This window comes from Gopherus flavomarginatus, chromosome 1 (assembly GCF_025201925.1).
Source record: "Gopherus flavomarginatus isolate rGopFla2 chromosome 1, rGopFla2.mat.asm, whole genome shotgun sequence".
NCBI lineage: Eukaryota > Metazoa > Chordata > Testudines > Testudinidae > Gopherus > Gopherus flavomarginatus.
In genome coordinates, this window is record NC_066617.1 from 106,137,731 (window position 1) to 106,160,750 (window position 23,020).

At 40.4% G+C, this 23,020-nt stretch overlaps 1 protein-coding gene across 5 annotated transcripts; it reads right to left on the minus strand.

The window, feature by feature from the left end:
* Positions 1–30: 30 nt before the first annotated feature.
* On the minus strand, positions 31–22,958 carry TDG (thymine DNA glycosylase). Of its 5 annotated transcripts, none has more exons than XM_050945948.1 (10): positions 22,806–22,958; positions 16,051–16,199; positions 11,386–11,603; positions 10,809–10,878; positions 6,565–6,700; positions 6,392–6,474; positions 6,214–6,308; positions 4,470–4,641; positions 4,009–4,137; positions 31–2,342 (listed from the first exon to the last, which is right to left on the minus strand). In XM_050945948.1, the coding sequence occupies exons 1-10, from the start codon at positions 22,916–22,918 to the stop codon at positions 2,206–2,208; spliced, it is 1,302 nt and encodes a 433-aa protein (XP_050801905.1). In that variant the 5' UTR covers positions 22,919–22,958; the 3' UTR covers positions 31–2,205. The 5 variants fall into 5 exon arrangements, with proteins under 5 accessions (XP_050801905.1, XP_050801931.1, XP_050801940.1 ...); XM_050945974.1 differs by having other exon boundaries at positions 22,687–22,898; XM_050945983.1 differs by lacking the exon at positions 22,806–22,958 and adding an exon at positions 21,012–21,038.
* Positions 22,959–23,020: the final 62 nt, after the last annotated feature.

A 23,020-nucleotide genomic window follows, 5' to 3' on the forward strand; every position in this document is an offset into this window, starting at 1 on the left:
GGGCAACATATCACACTTTAACACAAGATATTCCAATACGATTCCTGATTTTATTGTGAAACATCATTAGATTTTCAAGATGGGTTTAAAACCTCTATGTTACAGCACCAATTTGAGAGAATGCACACGTTACTTGCCATATTTAATGAAATAGTCATTGTACATTTAATTCTACTTTATACCTACATAATCTAGTAGGCGCCTCTGTCAAAGAACAGAACTGTCCCTTCAAATTAAAAAAGCACCTTTACAGAAGTTATGTACTATTGCACTATCTACTCAGCAATAGTAGTTACATGCTTCACATACTTTTGTTGAAAAATAAACTGAATTGTTACAAATCCCTGATGCAAGGCACTTTTGAGCACCTGCAGGAACATGTCCATGTAAACAGCGATACATGATACAGTACATTTTAAATAACAAATGAACAATTTCCATACATCTTTGACCGTATAATGAACAGCTTTACACTGAGGCTCACAAACATGATCAGAACCACAATGCACATTTTGTCTTGATTTAAAAAGTTCTCGTAGGATTAAGACAAACAACTGGGAAAGAGAACTGTAAACATCATGCCTGCCTCCCACTGAGCTGGCAGTGTGCTTCCTGTGTGTGTGAGATCCAAAGTTATTAACAGGCTTAGGTTCTATATCACATGGATCCACTCAATCCATGATGGCAACTGCCAAAGTGTGGAAGAAAGGATAAAATCTCTGGAAGTGTAATATCTAACCAGTTTGGATTAAGAAGATACAGTTTGTGCATATTTCAAGTATACAAAGCACCTACTCTCATAAGATCACCAAAACATTAGATGTTTTGATCAGCTTATTGCTTTTACTTCAAGCCATATCTTCCCTTTTCTATTCAAAAGAGAAAGAAAGTGATATTTTATACCCAAGCATGGAAAACTCATTTCACTCCCTGAATATTACATTGGCCACATAAGTCAAAGTTTGTCTAGAAACACAAACTATTTAAGTACTTTAGAAGACCGTATTTTCCAAGGTTGACTTTATATTCACATACCAGCTGCCCATGGTTTTAACTTCATACCATAAATTATTTTTGGGGGGGAGCAAGGAGGAGAAATCCCCCTAAGCTCTTAGAGAGAGTTCTCAATTCCTTCCTATTTTAGGAATTGTCCTCAGTCCTGTTCCAACCCCATGCCAGTTTTCCCTTTTGGTGACATATGCAAATACAGTGTCTGCTCTTAGAATTCCCAGAGAGTACGGCCTCCCCATTTTCTGCAAGGGTGCTCTGTAAGCTCACCAATACTGAGGTATTCTCTCTCCCTGCATTTAGTGCTATTGCTGCACTAGAAGAAGCTGCTCAGTGTAAACCAAGTGGGAAGTCAGAGACCAGCCATGGAGGAGAGGGAGGGCACTTCAGCTCCACAGATCCCAGCAGGCTCCACCTTATTTCTTAGAGGGCGAAGTTGATACTAGGCAGCCTTATTACAAGACAACTAAGTAGGTGTCTTCAAGCCCTGCCCCCACTCAACAAACTGGATTCTCCTCCCCCCTTTACAAGGTGGGGGAGATGAGGTCTCAAGTTTCTTAGAACTCCAGGTGCCAAATGGCAAATGAGCTGAATGGAGATGGAGCTTGGAAAGCAAAGCGGGAAACACTCGCTCATGGCAGAGAACAGAAGGCAGGCCTTGAAAAGGCACAATTCATGTAACTACACTGACTTTAAAAAACCCTATTCCCTGTGAGAGCAGGGCTACACTGTCAAGCAACAGTGGTAATCTTAATCAGCAAGTGGCTTTCATGTTCCCATTTTCCTCTCTCTGCATATAAAAGGCTTATGAAATATCCCCCCATATGAAGGAATCAGTAAAAAGTATAATTCCAGAGACTACTGCACTACAAATTACAGAATTAAAGTAACCCCAAAAGAAATCAGTCTTCACATACGAGAAAGCAGTTTATCATAAACTGCAAGAAATGGTGTAAGTTAAATATAAAACTCATATACAAAAAGGGCAACCTTTATTTTTTTTTCTTTTAAAATGTTGGACATTTCCTTAAAAATTACCTACTTCATAGGATTAAATCTACCACACATTTGGTTTGGACTATAATAAAATAACAGATAATACACTATTAAAATGCTTCAGTTAGAGAACTGAGGTACCATTCTTGATAACTGCATTAAAACTGCAGCATTTATGCACAGCTGCCAAAGAGGAAGCTTTTACACACAGCTTTCTTGCTCTTGTGCCCCACTGTTACTGAATTCTGGAATCTGGTCTGTGAAGGACTGCATCATCCACTGTCCATTAGGAATGTCACCAAAGGATGACCCCCCACTGTAGCCTAGATTGTTCGCTTCTAGAAAAACAAACAAAAGTATTACTAGTTTAGTTGGCATCACAGCTGTAGGAAAGTTTCAGAAAAGTTCATTTTGATGAAAGAATTTTCCAAGCATTTCTGCCCCCTCCCCGCCATTTTTCAATTAGCTCTGCTAGCTGAGGTGCTTAGACATGTTTTCTGTTTTTACATTAACTCCTTTTCAATAATTTACTTTTGATCACTCTCTAGCCCATGTTAACTTCCTAAAAAATGACTCATGTTTATTTGAATTGTGACTAAGTTTGAGCAGAAATCAGTTGTTTCACTAGCAATGAACACACAGAAAACACATTTAAAAATCCTCAATTTTGTTTGTATCCTGCCTACCCAGTCTTCATAACCCCACACCAAACCCCGTTGTGTTCCAGCTATTATATGAGAATAAGAAATGAACTTGAAAGATCATGAACAGGAAGCAATATAGGCAGCAATCTACACCAGAGCGCAAGGTTAGGATATGAAATTTAAAGACCTTTATCAGAGGTTGGTAATTATTCATTAGTTCTCCTATATAGAATTTAAACCTGTTCTTCAGTTGTGACCAATGACACTTCCTCCGTTTTTGGTTTGAAGTGAAAACCAGAATTCCTAATTATGGCTATTCTGCTACAGTCAAGAGTTCCAACTCTCATTCTATTCTCCTCTTGTGTTTTTTCTGTTGCTAATAGTTTTCTCAAACTCACTTAAGGCTGAAATTGTCTATTTGTGAAAGCTCTGCAAGACGGCAGCTCTGTCTCAAGTCAGAAAACATTCAGGCTCCACAGAATACATAAGCTCTATGTTTCTTTTTTTCTCCCCCACTCCCAATGTCTCTTTACAATTAGAAAGCCAAGAAAAAGTTAAGTGCAAAAACTAGTTTTGATATAAGGTTAAGACAATGCTCTCAAAAGTTGGGGAATACCAAAAGTTAAGGTTTCCTACACAACATTAAATGGGATACACTATATACAGTCTGTGGTTTTGGTGTTTTTTTTAATTTTATTTTCTCAGTTTTAACAGTGTATTAATACAAAAATTTGCATTTACACTAGACTTCAAATCAATTTATGAAGTTACATGGGAACCTCAAACTACCCTGATACAGGAAAAATACATTTGAATACATCCTCCATCACCAGTAGCAAGATGAACTGGATAACCTTATTTCTCTCTTTTTTTATCACTTGTCAGGTCTTGCTGTTCTCAGAGTATAAGTTCAGAGGTAATGACTTTCTTTTGTAATGAAAAGCATTATGTAAATTTATGGCAAAAAATGGTAATTATGATGCTCTACTAGGCTGTTTCCATATATGACTTTTAACTGATTACAGTTATTTTTACACAACAGATTTGTGTAAGTATCCCTAAAATCTGATCTTGGGAAAGTTGCTGAAGTTGCAGAAAATATTTTATTTAAATGCGAGTGTCCAGGAAAAAAAAAAAAAAGTCTCCCCTCTTTCCTCCAAACAGAAAAGGGGGCCCTGATGTCCAGACAAAATGATATAGAAGAAATTATAACTTTAACCGTTTAAAGTACAACAGCATTTAAACAAAAACTGCCTGAAACAGTAGAAATGCAGAAAAATAATCTTAGTATATTTTCCACACATAAAGACTTGGGGATTAAAAGCCACAAAAAAAAAAAAAAAAAAGCATAACTTTTTACCTGTTCCATTTGAAGCGAAATTACACTGTTCATGCTCATAGGGGGTTTTCTCACTATAAGCACCACCATACGCTGCTTCGTAACCTGGATCATATTTTTCTTCTTTAACTGCCATCTTTTTAGCATCCTCTGGAGAAAAAGGCCTCAGATATGTTAATCTTCAGGATAATAGTAAACCATGAACATTACATCACACAACACTGTATACATGCAAGTTCCTATCCCATCTTCCATGAGATAATGGGTAATTCAGATTTTAAGAAAAGATGAAATAAGTAACATGATTAGTTCTACACAGCCTGTTGTAAATTGGAGGGAATACAGTTACATGTTTCCTATAATACTTTATTTCCTTCTACCCTGATAACTGCCGGTTCTGTATATTATCCATCTCATATTAAACCTCATGATATGGCCATCATATACATTTTAAGGAAAGATTACCAAAAAAAGCACTATACCTTGTGCAAGCTGTAAGTCAAACGTATACTGCACCTCCTGCACCTCTGCATTTGACGTAATGCCTTTCAGTTGATCCCTTAAATCTTTAAGCTTTATGTAATAATGAACTTTATCCTGTGCACGTGGAAACTGAGCACATCTTGCACTGGATGATGGCATAACATAGCAGAGCTTGACAAGAGAGACAACAAAAAGGAAGCAATGCTAAATTAAAGGTCAGTAAAGCATACAATATGTAAAAACTCAAGAATAACTAAGCGCTTAACCACTTTTATATTTGTAAGCCTTTATACAAACATTAGTTAATCCTCAGATGGAGTAATACTTACTTTCTTGTTTTCGCTTATCTGCTGAGGATTTTACCTCAGAGAGGTAAGATCATCAGCTGACAGAGCTATGACAATTAACACCACCTGAGGATCTGCCCTAGAAAAACTAAGATTTAAAACTAACTCAGAAAAATTAAGTGACTTGTCCAATAAAGTACTACAATACTTATTTATGAATAATGTAGTATTTATAATATTTATTAATTAGAACACAACCAACATGTTACATGGGGTTATTTACCTTAAAACAGATACAATATTAAAATTCAAGGTGTCCATTGAAGTGGTGTTTTAAGAACAGTTTGTAGAACAAGTCTATGTATAGTCCATCCATGCTAGTTGGTCCACTCATTACTTACAGTCCATCACTAACACACTCTTCCTCAAAGAATTTTATTGAAACATCAAAATTCAACAGAGTGCAACTGCAAGTAACCTTTAGAAGGTTGCATTTACAAGTACTGATCACCTTGCATGCCCAGATACAGCAATTTTGTTACTAGCACTAATAGCACAGTGCCTGACAACTGTTCCCTCCCCCATGCTTGGACTAGTGTCATAGTCATCCTTGAGTCCACAGGCGCTGACTTCCCCTCTAGCCGGTGCCTGTGTGTGCACACGCTCGACCCTCCCCCCTGCCCCAGGTCCTGCCCTCACTCCACCCCTCCCCTAAACCTCAGCCTTGCCTCTTCCCACCCCTTCCCCGCCACCACACCTTCCCCCAAGCCCCCACCTCTTCCCACCCCCGCTCTGTCCTTTCCCTGCCTCTTCCCCCTACTTTCCTACATGCTGTGAAACAGTTGTTTCTGGTAGGTGGGAGGCACTGGGAGGGAAGGGAAGCAGTGACCAGTGGGGCTGCTAGCAGGGGAGAGGCACTGCAGGGGGAAGGGGAGAGGAAAGAGCTTGGCTGCCAGCGGGTGCTAAACACCCGCTAATTTTTCTCGGTGGGCACTCTACCCCTGAAGCACCCATGGAGTCAGCACCTATGCTCGAGTCCCTCCTTGTTACCAAAGAAGGGGGGGAGGGAGGAGAGGAGAGAATAAAAGGGGGGTTACTGTAGTATTTTAGATTGGATTTGAGTTTCTGAATGGTATATTTGTTGTCAAGTTATAATATCCTATTTGTGGGTGAATTAGGGCTATTCATGATGGTACATACATTCTTTTATTCAGACTACAGACCCCTCTCAGCTTGTAGCTATCCTGCTGACAATAATATACCATTTCTAAAAGCAAACCTATAAACCCCTACAAAAGTTTGGTTGAAGAAAAGGATTATATTTACCCAATCCCATTCTCTTCTGTTTAAATAAGACCCCTTGACTTCCCCACACATATTCTGGGCAAAATTTGCCACTGGAGTAAGTGGGATTCATTAGTTTCATTAGAGTTGAAATAACTTTGCAAGAACTTACAGTTTCTGTGTCTGGGACTTTGTGGGGCTGTAATCCAAATTCCAATTTTTTAACCTTTACTCCAAAAACTTCTTTACTAAAAATGTCATAAATACCTAAAATGAAATGAAATTAGATCATTATATGCCACATAGAAGGCTGCTGGAAAGAGAGAATGATTCAAAATTAAGATTCTCACATTTTCCATTAAAAGCTGCTATGCGAGGTTTATACTTTTGTAATTTCTGCATCAGAATTCGTCCTCCTTCTCGAAATTCTTTGCTAAATGAGAAAAAAACCCAATTGCATTCAAGATTAAGACCTTGGCTACTATTCATTGTTTAAATATGGTATTATCCTGCATTTTCCTACCTGGAGAGGTCTTTGCTACCTGGTGTTGTTCTTTCCACCATGTTTGTAAATCCAATACCATATTTTTGTGGTAAAGTGTGGTCATCCATATGGTTCAATTGTTCCTCACTCAGCCCAGACAAAAAGAGACACTTCCCTGTGAAGAGAGAAGATACAAGTTTACTCTTATGCATTCTGAAATATGTCAAGGTGCCAAAATACTATAATGAAATATTTATTTCTAAGGAGATACTAAAATGAAAAAAAAAAAAAAAAGAAAAGAAAGCTATTTAAAAAAAAAAGACTGCCCAATATATAGTATTGGAACGCTAAAGAAATACTCCATGTTAAGCAAACATTTATTTCAGAAGATGGTTGCCTTGTCTACGTTTATTTAAAGACTGCTTATAGTGAGCATTGTTTCTATACTGCTACAAGATAGAAAATCCCTGTTGAAAAAATGTAATGATAGCACTGGATTCCTTGTTTCCATAAACAGGACTTTGTTCCTAAAAGTTAAATTTGGAGCTTTAAATTTTATGACTTAAGTAAAAATGGAACAACTATGATCAATATCTATTTCCACATTATTCTCTTGTGAAGCTCAGGACCACAAAGTTAGCATTAGAAGCGTTATCGTAGGTATGGAGAATTCATTGTGGTGCTAGAGAGAACACATTTTCAGCAATTTTTCCTTTCCTGCAAGGGCTATAAAACAAACAAAGAGGCTCCCAAAACAAAAAGCAACAACAACAAATGACACACCACTACAGACTACCAGAGGTTCAAAACAAAGAGCAGGAAAAAAAAGCAATATTGTTCAAGCAAACCCAAAGTTGAAAGGTTAGTTAACTTTCATTATAAAGTCTCAAAAATCTAGGCTGTTCTGATATTAAGCAAGTTGACACTGTTCATATTAGGAACCCAAAACGGTGCAAGCCCTGGCTACATATGAGATCTCCTCAAGGCTTCTCTGAACTGCCACACATGTTCAACACATCCACTGACTTTTATGGATCTCAATATCATGTCTTCAGTCAGCAACCAATCAAATATTTACCATGAAAGCCACTCCCCTCGATGTTCATCTGTTACTCTCCCCTTACCTAAAAACCCACACCAATTACCACCATTTCAGAGTTGTTTTTTCCGTAATATTTTTCTGCATGCCTATTGTTAGTCTAATTTACTAACTTACCCTGCTATCACTTGTCTTTTTGTACAGAACATGGACTGTTTGAATTTGAATAAGTAGATTAACATTTTATTATATTTGAGTCATGTTATGTGCTGTACACTGCCATGGAGCTCTTCAGCATAAAGCAAGCACACTTACTTTTTTTGTACTTAAGTTCTTATCTTACGTATTTCAATACTATTTCTGCCTCTCCCCAATTTTTGATGCAGCATGAAAAGTTTAAAATGACAAGTTTAGTTTGGCTCACTGTAAACAAGCATCTTCATACTACAGAGTGGTTTTATCAGCATGCACATATTTGGACTGATTCATGATAAAATACACATTAAGTCAAATGCTCATTCTAATGCTGGCAGATTAGATGCCAGCTCTTGCCCAGGCTGCACACATTAGCTAAGAACTGACAGCCTCATAGTTGGGGACCAGACCAGGTCACCTGTATGTTGGTATTTCTCAAAAGAGACAGTGGTAGTTAAAAAGACATTTTAGAGAACAATGGATAGACTCTTTATTTAAAATGGGTTGGCAATTTAAAAGGAAGGGCTGCGGTTTTCGGGTTAACATGCAGCACAAACCCAGAAGATGGTGCAGTACGACTACAGACAGGACTGAATCTCCATGAGACAAAACTTAAAGAGAGAACGACCTGCAGTCACTCCCATTTATGTCCAGGTGCCCCTGACAGACTTCACCGAGGTCTGCCAGGAGCACCCATATCTGCCCAGGCGACCTTGATCACCTCAGGAGACGACGGCTACCAGTCGTAATGCACCGTCAGCTGCCAAAAGGCAATGAGCTGCTGCTGTGTAGCAATGCGGTGCCACGTTTGTCAGCACCCAGGAGACGTACGGCGACAGTGAGCTGAGCAGGCTCCATGCTTGCCATGCTATGGTATCTGCACGGGTAACCCAGGAAATAAGGCGTGAAACAATTGTCTGCTATTGCTTTCATGGAGAGGAGGAATGGGCGGGGGGGGCCCTGACATGTACCCAGAACCACCCGCGACAATGTTTTTGACCCATGAGGCATTGGGAGCTCAACCCAGAATTCCAATGGGCGGCGGAGACTGCGGGAACTGTGGGATAGCTACCACAGTGCAACACTCTGGAAGTCGACACTAGCCTCGGTACTTTGGATGCACTCTGCTGAGTTAATGGTCTTAATACTCTTGGTGTGAGGACACACACTATCGACTGTATAAAATTGATTTCTTAAAAAAAAAGAAATCGACTTCTATAAATTGGACCTAAATTTTGTAGTGTAGACATACCCTATGAAATGCGTGTATGTTGCTGCAAGCATTAATCTCACTTATAATATCTACAGCCCATGTTATAAGGTAGTATTTAAGTGTTTACTCTGAAACGATAACTCTCTCCAGTAGGAGAAAAACATTATCAAGTGTGAAATACTAGATTGTCACAGGAGGTGTTGTCTCCTGCCCAACCAAAGAAGGCCCATAGACACTGGAAAAACCGCTGTGGAACATCAGAGGACAAAAGACTGTTTATTGGTCTCCCTCCTTCTAAACTCGTCCCATCATCTTGTACACTGGGGGAAAGGAATACAAATCCCTGTCAAGAAGAAACTGCATTTTTTTGGCTTTTTGAACTCTGAAGTGCCCAGAGACTCTAAATTGAAGCTAGACATCCCCAGAGATCCTCCAGGGTCTGCCCTGAAAGACAATTTGAATAGATAGATCACTACAATTCTGTCACTCTTAAGATTTAGATGGAAACTCATTTGTATGTATGTTTGCTTGCTTTAACCTGTAAATAATGCTTTTAAAAAAAAATTAATAAAACGTTTAGACAGTTTATTACAGGACTGGCTACAGACATTGTCTTTGGTGTAAGATCTAGGGTACTGATCGATCAGGGATAAGTGACTGGTCTCATGGGACTGGAAGCAACCTAAATGTGGTGTGAGTTTTTTGATGTAAGTCCATTTCTCTCGGTGGCAAAATAGACTGGAAAGTCTAAGGGGTACTGTCTGTGACTCAGTGTTAAGATTGTTGTAATAATCCAGTTCACATTTGTTACTGGCTTGATCAAGTTTAATTATATAACACACGGCTAGTTGGGGTGTCTGCCCTGAGGTAGGCACTCAAAAGTTGTGAGCCACTCTAGACAGCGTGACACTCATTTCAGAGGAAAATCAATGAAAAATCCATTAACACAAAAACCCAGTACAAGATGTAGGCATCAGACTTGTGTCTCATACACAGCCTTTAATATGGACTTTTCACTCCTGTTGATGTTAACAGGTGCTCACACAGATGAAGGGCAGATAGTCTTTTATAAAGAACCCTGAAAACAAGCTATGTACCTACCTACAACAGGGAGTGGTAGATAAGCCCTAGTTTGTTTACAGGAATCACAAATTAAGTCAATTTTTGTACTTCTCCCTTCTACCCCAATAGCAACATTTGGATGAAAAACGAGTGTCCAGAATGATTAAAATAAATATGAGGCAGTTGTAAAGATATGGCAGTATTTTTTTTTAACTTCAAATATGGTGTACCATTAATGTAAGAAACTACCAGTTTGGTGAATTGGAAGGGTAGGGGGGAAAAGGGTTTGTGTTTTATTCAGACATCTAGAAGGTTTTTTAATAAAGAGGTAAATACAGAATTGGTAGGGCATTCAGAAAATTATATTTGGGGAAAATGGTGGTTGTTTTTCTGTTTTTAATTCTGAAAGTTGGTGACTGCTGACTTATAAAAAAAAGCCATGAAAACTCAAATACTTGTAATCTGATTGATTTAATTATATGCTGTAATAAATTAAGATTAAACAAAATTGTTTTTCAATTATATAATCCTGAAACTGTTTACATAATTCTGAACTCGTATTTATAAACAAGACCAGAGGAATCACTGATGACCCATCTTTGTTTTGTTTGTGTGGCTTTACATGATAGAACATAGTAGTATGTGCTTGTCATTAAATTACAGACAATGCTGAGCGTGTTTAAAAAATTGAAAATACAAACAGCCTCATTTAAATTGTCACATGATGACAGAATTCTGCAAATCCCAGTAAAAAGAAAAGAACAATAAACTTACAAAAGTGGTTTCCAGGTCCAGGGTAATGATGCCCTTTGTATGCTGCCATTAAACCCGGGTTTATGCCAATCTACAGAGCAAAGCATCAGTAAATTGTAGCTTCAAAAACATAATTAAGGGAAAAGGGAATACGTTTAAACTGATCTAATTACTTGCATAATAATGCATTTGTCAAACCTAGTAATCATAGCTCAATTAACGATTTTCAGTTATTTCAAGATTTTAAAAATTTAAGACAAGATCTCAGTTTATAGGTGTAATGTTATAGCATTACCGCAACATATATTTTATAACAGTTAGGTGTAGCACTTAGGTGGAAAACAATAAGGAAAGAACACTCAATAATAGTATGAACAGTTTCCGCCTTCCCTTATATTTAAATTGAAGATTTTTTCATAAACTAGAATGCTGTTACTATAATCCCTGACAGAAAGTGTGAAGCTACTGTACACAAACAACAACTTGGATGTTGCTTTATCCTGTGAAACCTCATCATAAAAATGCTAGATAAACAGTAAAGTAAATCATAATTCATGAGTTACAGACTTCAAAATGTCACTTAAAATGTATGACTTACAATTACAATATCCAGATTGAAGGTCAAAATATCAGGAAGAGTCTTGGTCAAAAGTTCAGCTTCAGACACACCATTAAAACGGTCCACTTTTCTTTTGACTTTGAATGTATCTGTGATCTTTTCTTGTTTGCCTTTTGATTTAGTTGATTTAGCTGCCTTAGCAGCCGGTTTTTTTGGCTCTGTTGATTTGGTTTTTCTCTTCCTTCCCTTTGTAACTTCTGAAACACAAAGTAATAGATTCCTTTTTGCATGGCTTTTCTAAAACTGTAGAAGAACTGTTTTTAATAATATTGATGTCAAACATTAATACAAAAATATGCTGCTCAAATTTTAACTTGTCTACTAAAAACTGCTCTCATTTTCATAATATTCATGCAAAATAATCCTTACACAAAACAGCCTTCAGCTGAAACTCTGTATTCCAGGTTTGGTCTGTGAACAGCACTAGCCCATGTCAGAAAGTGAAGTTGTAGATGTTTAGGTTCATGCTGATAGACAGACAATACTGGCACATTTTGCTTTGACAGTTGCTGGACACGTAAAAGGGGGGCATTTGGTTTCATTTGCTAGTTATTAAAATTAGACTTGTTGTCCAGTGGAGTGCTACTTTATCTCATTGGGAATATCACTTGATAGGATCACCTAAATCAAAACCATGGTTCTGGCTTAATGAACATCATGCACAAAAATGGTTACTTTATAGAAAATTTAAGATGTTCTCAAGAAGAGTCCACATACAAGTTCCTCACCATACCACCTAATTAACTATGCCTATTGCTAATTCTTTGGCCATCTGGGACTTTACTCAAGAATTTAAGTTTTGCAGATAACCCTTTATAGACACACATCATAATTCAGCTATAAATTATAACGGACTTCAAGAGTTACACGCTTGATAGCCCAGTAAATACTAGGAGTTTTTCATATTTTCTTATATGCTTAGCTGCCCCTATCTTGTCTCACTATTTGAGAATTGTTCAAAAAACAAAAACAAACAAAACCTTTAAAAAGTTCTTCCATGTTGAAAATACATGCAGAGCAAAAACTACATGCACATATAATCAGAGTAGCCGCTATGAATGCATAGTAAAATTTATTTAAAAAACAAAAAAGGCCACCAGCTCACATTGCTTAGATAACAGAGCAGACAGCCTCCACGGTTAGAAGCTTGGCACAACTACTTTGCTGACCAACAGCTAAAGAGCAGGTAATATTTCAGAGAACAGAGATTTCAAATAAAAATTTGAAAATATTTGGTCTGATTTTCTAAAAATCTTTAGTAATTCCAAGCAGATAGAAACTGAGATGTTGCTCTCCTTTCCCCTCCATGCCCCCCTTCCTTTCCTGTTCTTTTTGTCTCCCTCCCCTTATTTTTGGGACAAAAGTCAATATAAATTGGAAAAAAAACCCAACTCTGAACAAACTACCACTACTTCAGTTCTCACAGTGGAAGAAACTACAATATTATGGCTACAGAACACAAATCAAGAATGCAGTAGTCAGACAGACAATTTAGGCCAATATGCCATATACACCAGTGCCTTGGAAACACTTCAAGGAGGTAAGAAAATTTCATAAGCTTTTCTTTTGTTTTGTGGGTGGAGGCAGAAGCAGTAAAGTTCTACTCTGCTATAGGGGACTTCAGCTTATATAGACACAAAGGCTGATGACTAGAGATCACAGTTTCTCAGCACTTAGCATACTTCAACGTACTGGGTGAATGGCATATCAAAAGAAAGAGGGAAGATAAATAACAAAAAGATAAACACACAATATAAGATATAAGCTTGCCTCTACCATAAACCCAACCCTACAGCATATAGAGGAAATCTAAATAAAATTGCACAATCTCTGAGGCATAACTTAAAACTTGAGTGCACCATTATCCTTTCCATTTGACAAAGTGAGACCAGAAGGGGATTTGTTATCTAGGATATATATGAACAGAAAGTAATTCATGCAGCTGAGAAAAAAAAATCTTTATAAACTTATAGCAAGGAATTTCTATATTTACTATCAGTTCTGACACTACCTTGGTCATGACATGTGATTCTAGTGATGACTTTCTGCCCACCATCCTAACATTGAGGAGTCCGGTGGCACCTTAAAGACTAACAAATTTATTTGGGCATAAGCTTTCATGGGTAAAACCCCCCACTTCTCTGACGAATCTGTTAGTCTTTAAGGTGACACCGGACCCCCCAATGTTTTTGTGGATACAGGCTAACACGGCTACCACTCTGACACTTGATGTCCTAACATGGTGACACTAATGAACAGGCTTAAAAAACTCAAATGCCCATTTAACAGTGGCAAGTGATAAGTCTAACCCCATCAACTAATGCAAAATTTAAGCTTTTATTTTATTTTTAAAAAACTTTCAGCATGAGGATAATCTTTGAGATGAGGAAACTATAATGGAAAGACAATGCCTTCCTGAGTCTGCAGACATCCCTGGTGCATGTGTGGCACTCTGCCAAGCAGTAGCATAGCAAAATTAGCACCACAGTAATCTGTTTCACTGCTGCTATGCAGAACTGCAATGGGCAGCAGTGAAACCGTCAAGAAACATTTTAATTTCACACTCTTGTTTCTGCTATTTAGGAAAGCTATAAGCAACAGCAGTCAGGCACTGAGTTCTTCACAAGGAAGAAGGACCCAAAAAATTGAAGTCTGTGGGAGCGGTAGAACAACCGATTTCCCTCCCTCTTCCTCTCCTTGTAGGAGCAAGAAATCTTTGCCAGTAGTCACAGAATGGAAGAGACCCACCCCTACTCCCAGTAGCCAGACTCTCAAGGGAGAAGAGCAATGTCTTCCTCAATCCCAGCAGCTAAAACAGGGTTGAATTTCAGATTTATCAGACACCTACTACCCAGACTATCACTACAGATGGAGCTCCTAAGCAGAGTCCAGGGACAGCATCCTAACAGGAAATCCCAAAAACCTCTCCCTTCCAAAGGCTGGGAGTTGATGAGCTTCTCACTAGAGGAGTCACACCACCCTGGTCTTTCATATCTATCTCAGGAGAGTAAGTCTAGTCCTCTTGTTAGTAAGTATCTAGTTAGTTTTTCAAGCCCTGCTAATGAGCCTGTGGAGATTTCACCTAGATCTCAGTGTTCACAGCAAGACCTGGAATAGCTCAATAACAGAACACTATTTGGTCTGACTTTCTAAAAATCTTTAGTAATTCCAAGCAGATGGAAGTGTAATTAAAAGACAGCTTTCTCATCATGGAGATTCACTACACAATTTCATCTTCCCAAGGGTTACAGCAACTATCGTGAAAGTACATTTTTATGTAGATGTGGCACACAATTAGGCCTGGGATGCCATCATCCCAGATTTAACATTCTTGCATTATGTTAGTACAGAGAGACTCACACCTATATTCAAAATATGGATAAAGGATTAATTCTGAAATAGTGGAAAAGTGCAGTTACTAATGATTTAGAACTAGCATTCAAGTATGGCAGATGTTACAAGTAGTAAGCAATAAGGTGACATCATTACACAGGTTCCCATTCTGGCATACTTATCATCAAAACTAATAAATAGATGATATATATATATGAAGGCTAAAGAAAGAAGATAATAGGGGTTCCTTAGAAATACTCAGAGCACAGAATGACAGAGAAGAGTTGTGTAGTAATGACCCAGCCTCTTGCAAATATCTAGATATAAAGAAAAGAGATCTTATTTTATTGAAGAGTCCACCACATAAGCCCGAAAGCTTTCCTTGTGATTCTTTTGGCAGGAAATTACCAATAACAGTTTTTTTCTAAACAGCTGAGTAATGGTTAATGTATGGTGTGGAGTAAAGATGCTACAGCAATATTTTGTTTTCCCTGCAGTCTCTACAGAAGTGAAACTCAAACTAACCAATTACATCATTCAAAATTTGTCGAAGGTGGAATTGCCGATAATTGGAAAAAGGTTTATGAGAAAATCAAGAGTCATGAGGAGTGGGTGGGTGAGATTCTGTGGCCCGCATTGTGCAGGTGGTCAGACTAGATGATCATAATGGCCCCTTCTGACCTTGAAGTCTAGGAGTCTAACTGAAATGTATCTCAAGGCATGGTTTCTAGCCTTCTCATATTTGTAGGTGGCTTAAATTTAGTTTTTAAAGTAGTAATTAAAAATTCAGATGATTATAATGCACCCCAAAACCCCAGTAATTAAATATGTAACCATAATAAAGACTTTCAGTAAAACAAGATCCTACTATGCTAATTTTACAAAATTGCTATGAACATTTACTAGCTGAAGCAAACAGTCTACCTGCTGGCCTCTTACCATGATGACTGATTTAGAAAAACCACAACACAAATCAATTAATTGTAGTTTTCTCGCCTATGAACATGATCACTCATGAAAGATCAGAATTTGGCAAGCCTGAGCAATGTCAAAGCTACAACCAGGGTTTGCATTTGTATTTTCCTATATGCATGCAGCAATATTTTTATTATTCTTTATGAAATGTTACCAAAAACAAGTTTCTGAACACTTGTTCAAAAAGTGCCAAAAAAGAGAAAAACCAGGAGATTACAGAAGCAAATTATTAAGACAAATTATCCTTGAAAATCAACTACTAAGTATCAATTTCATTTTCAGCCTCATTAATCAAGATTTTAATTTTATAAAGTTATATTAATTTGGTCATACTACCTTGAACAGGTTCTTGAGCAAAGTTTGTATCTGGAATGCCCTCCACAGTCTGTTGTTCATTCATAATTTCCATGTTAGGAGCTGCAGTCATCATTTGATGGAATGGAAATGTATAAAATGCTTGAGCTTGCTGAAGAGGAGAATAATATCTTAAAAGAAAGAAGTCAGTATTGTTAGCCATATAACATTAATCTTTCAGAATTTTCTTAAGTTTATAACCTGTGCAGTACATTACTTAATCAAAATAAAATCATGGCATTCCTAACCAGTGTTGGCATACACTGCATGTTATATTCTCCAGTTACAGTCTATTACAGCAACATGTAGAATATCCAATTCCATTAAATAAATGGCCAATACTTCTGATCACATAGTGGGAATCAAACATTGCTGAATATCCCATCTCCTTTTTAAAACTAAGCATACAAGAATCAGAATATTCAGATTATTAGTCACATTAAACATATGCCTTATTTTCTTCCACTTTCCTATAACACAATTATAACTAAAGGTTGTGATTCTTTCACGGAGGTCGCGGGAAATCACAGAATCTGTGACTTCCCGTGACCTCCATGACTTCTGCAGTGGCTGGGGCCAGCTGCTCGGGCACCCCACAGCCAGTCACACTGGCCACTGCTGGAGCGACCCAGGGCCAGCAGCTCCGTCGGTCCCCAGGGCCAGCCGCTGCTAGGGATGTCCTGGGCAGCTGGCTCCAGGGACCACCTGAGCAGCAGCCAGCGTGGCTGGTCCCGCAGACCGTCCAAGCAGTGGGCATGGGGGCGGCCCCGGTGAACATCAGAGCAGAGGTCCTGGAGCTAGCCACACCGGCTGCTGCTTGGGCGGCCCTTGGCATCTGGCTCTGGGGACCTCCGGAACAACGGCTATTGTGGGCTGACTCTGGGAAGTGCCTAAGCAGTGGTCTTGGGGGTGCCCTGGGGACCACCTGAACAGCAGGAGTCTGGACAGCGGTCCCCAGGAGCAGCAGCCAGGTGGGGGAGGCAGGATGGGGGAGTCAACCCCCAGCATTGGAGCAGGCCCCCCACCAGGGCAGCAGGGCCTCAGAAGCAGAGATTTAGTCATGACTATTTTTGGTAAAAGTCATAATTTGTTGAGGAAGGGTCAATATGGTTTTAGTAAAGGAAATCACGCCTCACTAATCTACTAGAATTCTTTGAGGGGGTCAACAAGCATGCAGACCAAGGGGATCCACTGGATATAGCGTACTTAGGTTTTCAGAAAGCCTTTGACAAGGTCCCTCACTAAAGGCTCTTATGCAAAGTAAGCTGCCATGGGATAAGAGGGAAGGTTCTCTCATGGACTGGTAACTGGTTAAAAGAAAGGAAACAAAGGGTAGGTATAAATGGTCAGTTTTCAGAGTGGAGAGAGGTAAATAGTTGTGTCCCCCAGGGGCCACTACTTGGCCCAGTCCTATTCAACATATTCATAAATGATCTGGGAAACTGTGAGGTGGCAAAATTTGCAAATGATACAAAATTACTAAAGATAGTTAAGACCCAGGCAGAATGTGAAGAGCTATAAAAGGATCTCTCAAAACTGGGTGACGGGGCAACAAAATGGCAGATGAAATTTAATTTTGATAAACGCAAAGCAATGCACATTGGAAAGCATAATCCCAACTATACATATAAAATGATGGTGTCTAAATTAGCTGTTAGCACTCAAGAGATCTCGGAGTCATTGTGGATAGTTCTCTGAAAATATCCACTCAATGTGCAGTGGCAGTCAAAAAAAACAATCAGAATGCTGGGAATAATTAAGGAAGATACAGATAATACGACAGAAACTATCATATTGCCTCTATATAAATCCATGGTACGCCCACATCTTGAATACTGTGTGCAGATGTGGTCGCTCCATCTTAAAAAAGATATACTGGAATTGGAAAAGGTTCAGAAAGGGGAACAAAAGTGATTAGGAGTATGGAATAGCTTCTGTATGAGGAGGTATTAATAAAACTGGGACTTTTCAGCTTGGAAAAGAGATGGCTAAGGGGAGATATGATTGAGGTCTATAAAATCATGACTGGTATAGAGAAACACCATAACAAGGTTCAAAAAAGAATTAGATAAATTCATGGAGGATAGGTCCATCAATGTCTATTAGCCAGGAATGGTGTGCCTAGCCTCTGTTTGCCAGAAGCTGGGAATGAGCGACAGAGGATGGATCACTTGATGATTACCTGTCCATTCCCTCTGGGGCACCTGGCACTGGCCACTGTCAGAAGACAGGATACTGGGCTAGATGGACTCTTGGTCTGACCCAGTAGGGCCATTCTTATGTTCTTACGTAAAAGTCATGGACAGGTCATGGGCTATGAATTTTGATTTATTGCCCATGACCTGTCCATGACATTTACCAAAAATACCTGTGACTACATCTTAGCATTAATTATAACACATTACATTTTATGTTCTTAAAAGTATACCATCAAATACACAGAGTGTGGGCAATCTAGCTGAGTTAAAGCTATTGTCCAACTAACTTAGCTCGACTTAATTTGGTAGCGTAGGCAAGGCCAAAGTCAGTAGCTACTGTGATGGTTCATGGTCACACTATGCCCCCTATGTCTGTGGTACGCATCCTCACCAGGAGCGCTTCCACCAACTTAACCGTGTGGGGTACTGACAGCGGTGAGTCCTGTGCAGAGCTGACAATCAACAAGAAATTTAAATAACGCAGCATCTACATAGACAGTGTGTCACCATAACTACATCAATCTAAGCGCTACGCCTCTCACAGTGATGGCATTATTGTGTCGGTGTAGTTGGGGATCCACATCAGTGGAAGCAGTGGTTCCCAAACTTTAACAACCTGCCAACCCCCTTTCACTAAAATGTTGTCTTGTGAACCCCCTCCTAAAAATGAATATTTCCAGGGATTTTCTCCCTTACCTCAGCATAAATTATAAAACCAGTGATCTTGGAAATATAAAATCTGTTTTTATGACATGCTTATTACACAGTATTATTAATCATTACAGTATTTTTATTATATTATAAAAATGGCAACACTCTTCCAAGATCTCACTTTTGATTAAGTCTGTTATAAGACAAGGCTCCCACCACAGGTGCCAGTGGGAAAAAGGAGCATGGGGCAAAGCCCCCACACATCCCGGGAACTGGGGAGCACAGCTGGAAAAGTGAGGGGGCCCACAGAGGCTGCCAGAAAAAAGGGGAGGGACCCACGGGCTGGGAGGGGTGCCGATGCGTGGGCAGCACATGACTCTCGTCGTCCCCCTGCACTGGCGCCTCTGGCTCCTATGTTTCATCAAGGAGTATCAGATGTGAAACAGCATAAAGATATTTAAGAAGCCAACTCAAAGAGTTCCTCCTACACAAGCATTCAAGTCTTGAGCAGTCCAGGCAAACAATGCACGTTATAACAAAGCTTAAACTTGTTTTTCATAATAATTTAGGAACAACACTAGCAGCCTATTTAATTTTAAAAACAGCAAAAAATATCCACCTCCCTTTCTATTTCATATAAGGAGTCTTGAAGTTTAAATCTCCTGAGTGTGACAGATATGCTTGCTTTGATCTGCTTAGTTCTTGGAAGTCCCCAAGGCTCTGGACTGCTGGCCCCATGCTGCCCAAGTCCCTATGGACAGCTCTGTCCGCCATTAGGGATTCACTCCCCTGCCCCGACAACCCTGTGTAACATTTCACAAACCCCAGTTTGGGAACCACTTAGTGGGAGCAACATTGCAGCATAGATACTTACAGAGTTAGCTTGATGTAAGCTGCCTTACAAAGACCTAACTCTGTAGTGTAGACCAAGTCTTAGAATTAATTGAAACAAGGTGGGTGAGATAAAATCTGTTATTGGACCAATTTCTGTTGGTGAGAGAGACAAGCTTTTGAGTTTATACAGAACTCTGACCTGAAGCAGAGCTGTGTGAACTCAAAAGCTTGTCTCTCTCACCAACAGAAGGTGGTTGAGCAAAAAATATTACCTTACTACCTTGTATCCTAGGACCGACATGGCTAGAATAACACTGCATACAATTAGAATTACCTGACTATTGCCAACTTTGAATTTACTTAATCTTCCATCAAATTATTTTACTTTATCTAATACATACTGAGTGTGTGAAGCACTCTGGGTTGCAAGATGGTATAGGTGCCTAGGTGATTTGAGGCAATTAGCCAAAGTGCACACTGTTTAGTATCTTTAAGCAAAAGTATCCTTTTTGCGGATACAGACTAACACTGCTGCTACTCTGAAACCTATCTTTAAGCAGTATTGTACCAAGCACAGACCACTGACATCAGAGACACTCCTGCAACCAGTACACAGGGACTCCTGCTCCAGATATACCTCCCCATATATACTCATAGACCTGCCCAACATAGGGCCCCTGCTCAATACATCCCCCACATATGGACACAAACTCCCACTCACAGACACGGGTCCCTGCTCCCTAAACCCTTAGTATATACACAGAGACACCCCCACCCCCCCATCCACTCACAGACACGGGCCCCTGCTCCCTAAACCCTTGGTATATACACAGAGACACCCCCACCCCCCATCCACTCACAGACACGGGTCCCTGCTCCCTAAACCCTTGGTATATACACAGAGACACCCCCACCCCCTCACAGACACGGGCCCCTGCTCCACATGCACCCCCGCAGACAGACGGGCAGACAGCCTGCTGACGTCACCCCTGCGGCTGCCCAGTCCCCGCCCCGCCTACGTCACCATGCGCGGGTCCAGCAGTTGGGAGCCGGGCAGCCGGCTGGGGGGGGGGGAGCTGAGCAGCGGCAGGGGCCTCCCCGCGCCAGGCCTAGGCCCGGCTGCCCCGTGTACCTGCCCGGCTCCTCGGCTTCCATCCCCGAGCGCTGGTGCGTGCCAGCTGCCGAGCCCGTCCGCTGCCCCCGCCCCGCGCAGCCGCCCCCCCCCGACCCCTTCCGCCTCTCACACACAGCGCCGCCGACCTGCCTGCCGAGTGAGCGATCACGTGGGGCGGGACAGCCAATCCGGATCAGGCACCCGCCGGGCCATAACCACGAGACTCGCGGGGGTGGGGCGAAGGCAGAAGAGGCGAAATGGGGTGAAAGGAGACGGGCAAGGGGGCGGGGCCTCTCTGCTCGCACCGCCAAAGGCCGGAACGTACCACGGCAGCCTGTTGGATGACTGACTTCCCCCCGCCCCCCAGCCTGTTGGATGACAGAGCCAGACAGACCTAGGACACTTGACATGCGCCGGGATTGTTTCGTGGCTCCAGTTTTCTCTGAATCTCTCCCACTTTCAGGCCTTTTCTCTTGGCAGTACAAGGGGGTCGGGGGTGGTCACCGGGCTACATTCGCGACTGGGTCCACACTAGACATGTTCACAGACCTGAACATGCCAGATGCTGTGAGATTCTTGGGGCTAGAGAGAAGGGATCTGTAATCTAGTAATTGACATTCCTAGGAAATGTGGCTCTCAAACGGAGCCACTGTGAAGTAGGATTCGCATGAGAGGCTGGGCTTTGGTCACAGTTAAGGCATCGCTGACCATAAGCCGTTAAAAAACGCCTGTGTACTTCTTATTTGGGAGAATAAAGACAGAATGTGATCAGTGTTTGCCAGACAGTCCATCTAACCTGCCCATACTACTGGTTGCTCTGTGCACATCAATGCAAATGCATGCCCGAAAAGTAAAATCACACAAGGCAAGAGAAGAAATCAAATAAGCAGTCTATATTAAAGGACATGCCAAAGCCTTTAAAAGAAAATACCACTGTATTCCACAGTAACAGTTCTTAACACTGCAGCTTATAGAGTTATGATATGGGACTAGTATATTTCCACATGGCTACTTAAAGACTAACAGATTTATTTGGGCATAAGCTTTCATGGGTAAAAAAAACCCATTTCTTCATGCATCTAAAGAAGTGGATTTTTTACCCACAAAAGCTTGTGCCCAAATAAATCTGTTAGTCTTTAAAATGCCACCGGACTCCTCCTTGTTTTTGTGGATACAGGCTAACACCCCCTGATACTTGACATATGCCTACTGTGGCTCTGATCATGCAAATATTTGTACCTATGCTTTCCTGTATACATGTGACTAGGGCCATTGAAGCCAACAGGGCTACTTATGCTTAAAGTTAAGCACATGCAAAAGTTCCTTGCTAGATCATGGATCACACAAATAAAGTTAAGAAGGCATGTAAATATTTGCAGGAGTAGGGCCTATATTGTTGTAACAAGGCAACTAATGTTACCATAGAACTACAGTTCTGCTATCAAAAAGCATCAAAAATCACAAATCAGGACCCAAATATGAGGCTGACAAAAATATTTGCCTTATCTTTGAGCCTTTAGTTATCACATTTCCAAGCTTTCTCCCCACAATCACGAGGGTTAGAAACTTAAAAAAAAACAAAAACAAAAAACCATACGCACACACACACACACACACACAAAGCGAAGATTTTCTCAATCACGCAACACCAAGAACTCGGGACAACTAACGAAAAACACCAAACGTTCTGAACCTTGGCAATTCCTATACTTTTCCTGGATTGTTAACATAACTACAACTACTAGTGCTAGGAGTTACTACCCTATTACTACAGTATTTTATTGTTAATGTAATCACTCAGTTAATGCTAATCTTACTTACCTCGGGGGGTAGGTTGCTACAGTGGGCTAAGCTTTTAGGCCCCTGCAGTGTATTAAGGACAGAGCAGAGTATCTCTGAGGGATGCGTGAGACCACTCAGGGAAATGAACACAGACTTACGGAGCCAAACACGGGACCAGTGAGGGTGCCTCCCTAATCACCGCAGCATCCTCTCTCCCCAGCCAGTGTGGAAGGGGGTCTTGCAGCAGCGGCTCTCTATGGGGATCGCCCATTTGCAGGGAAGCGAGGACAGACTGGCAATGGACGTAGTTCCGTAGCAGCTGCTAGAGTCACGTGAGAGATGACGTAACTGCCCTGAGTCACATGATTTGATG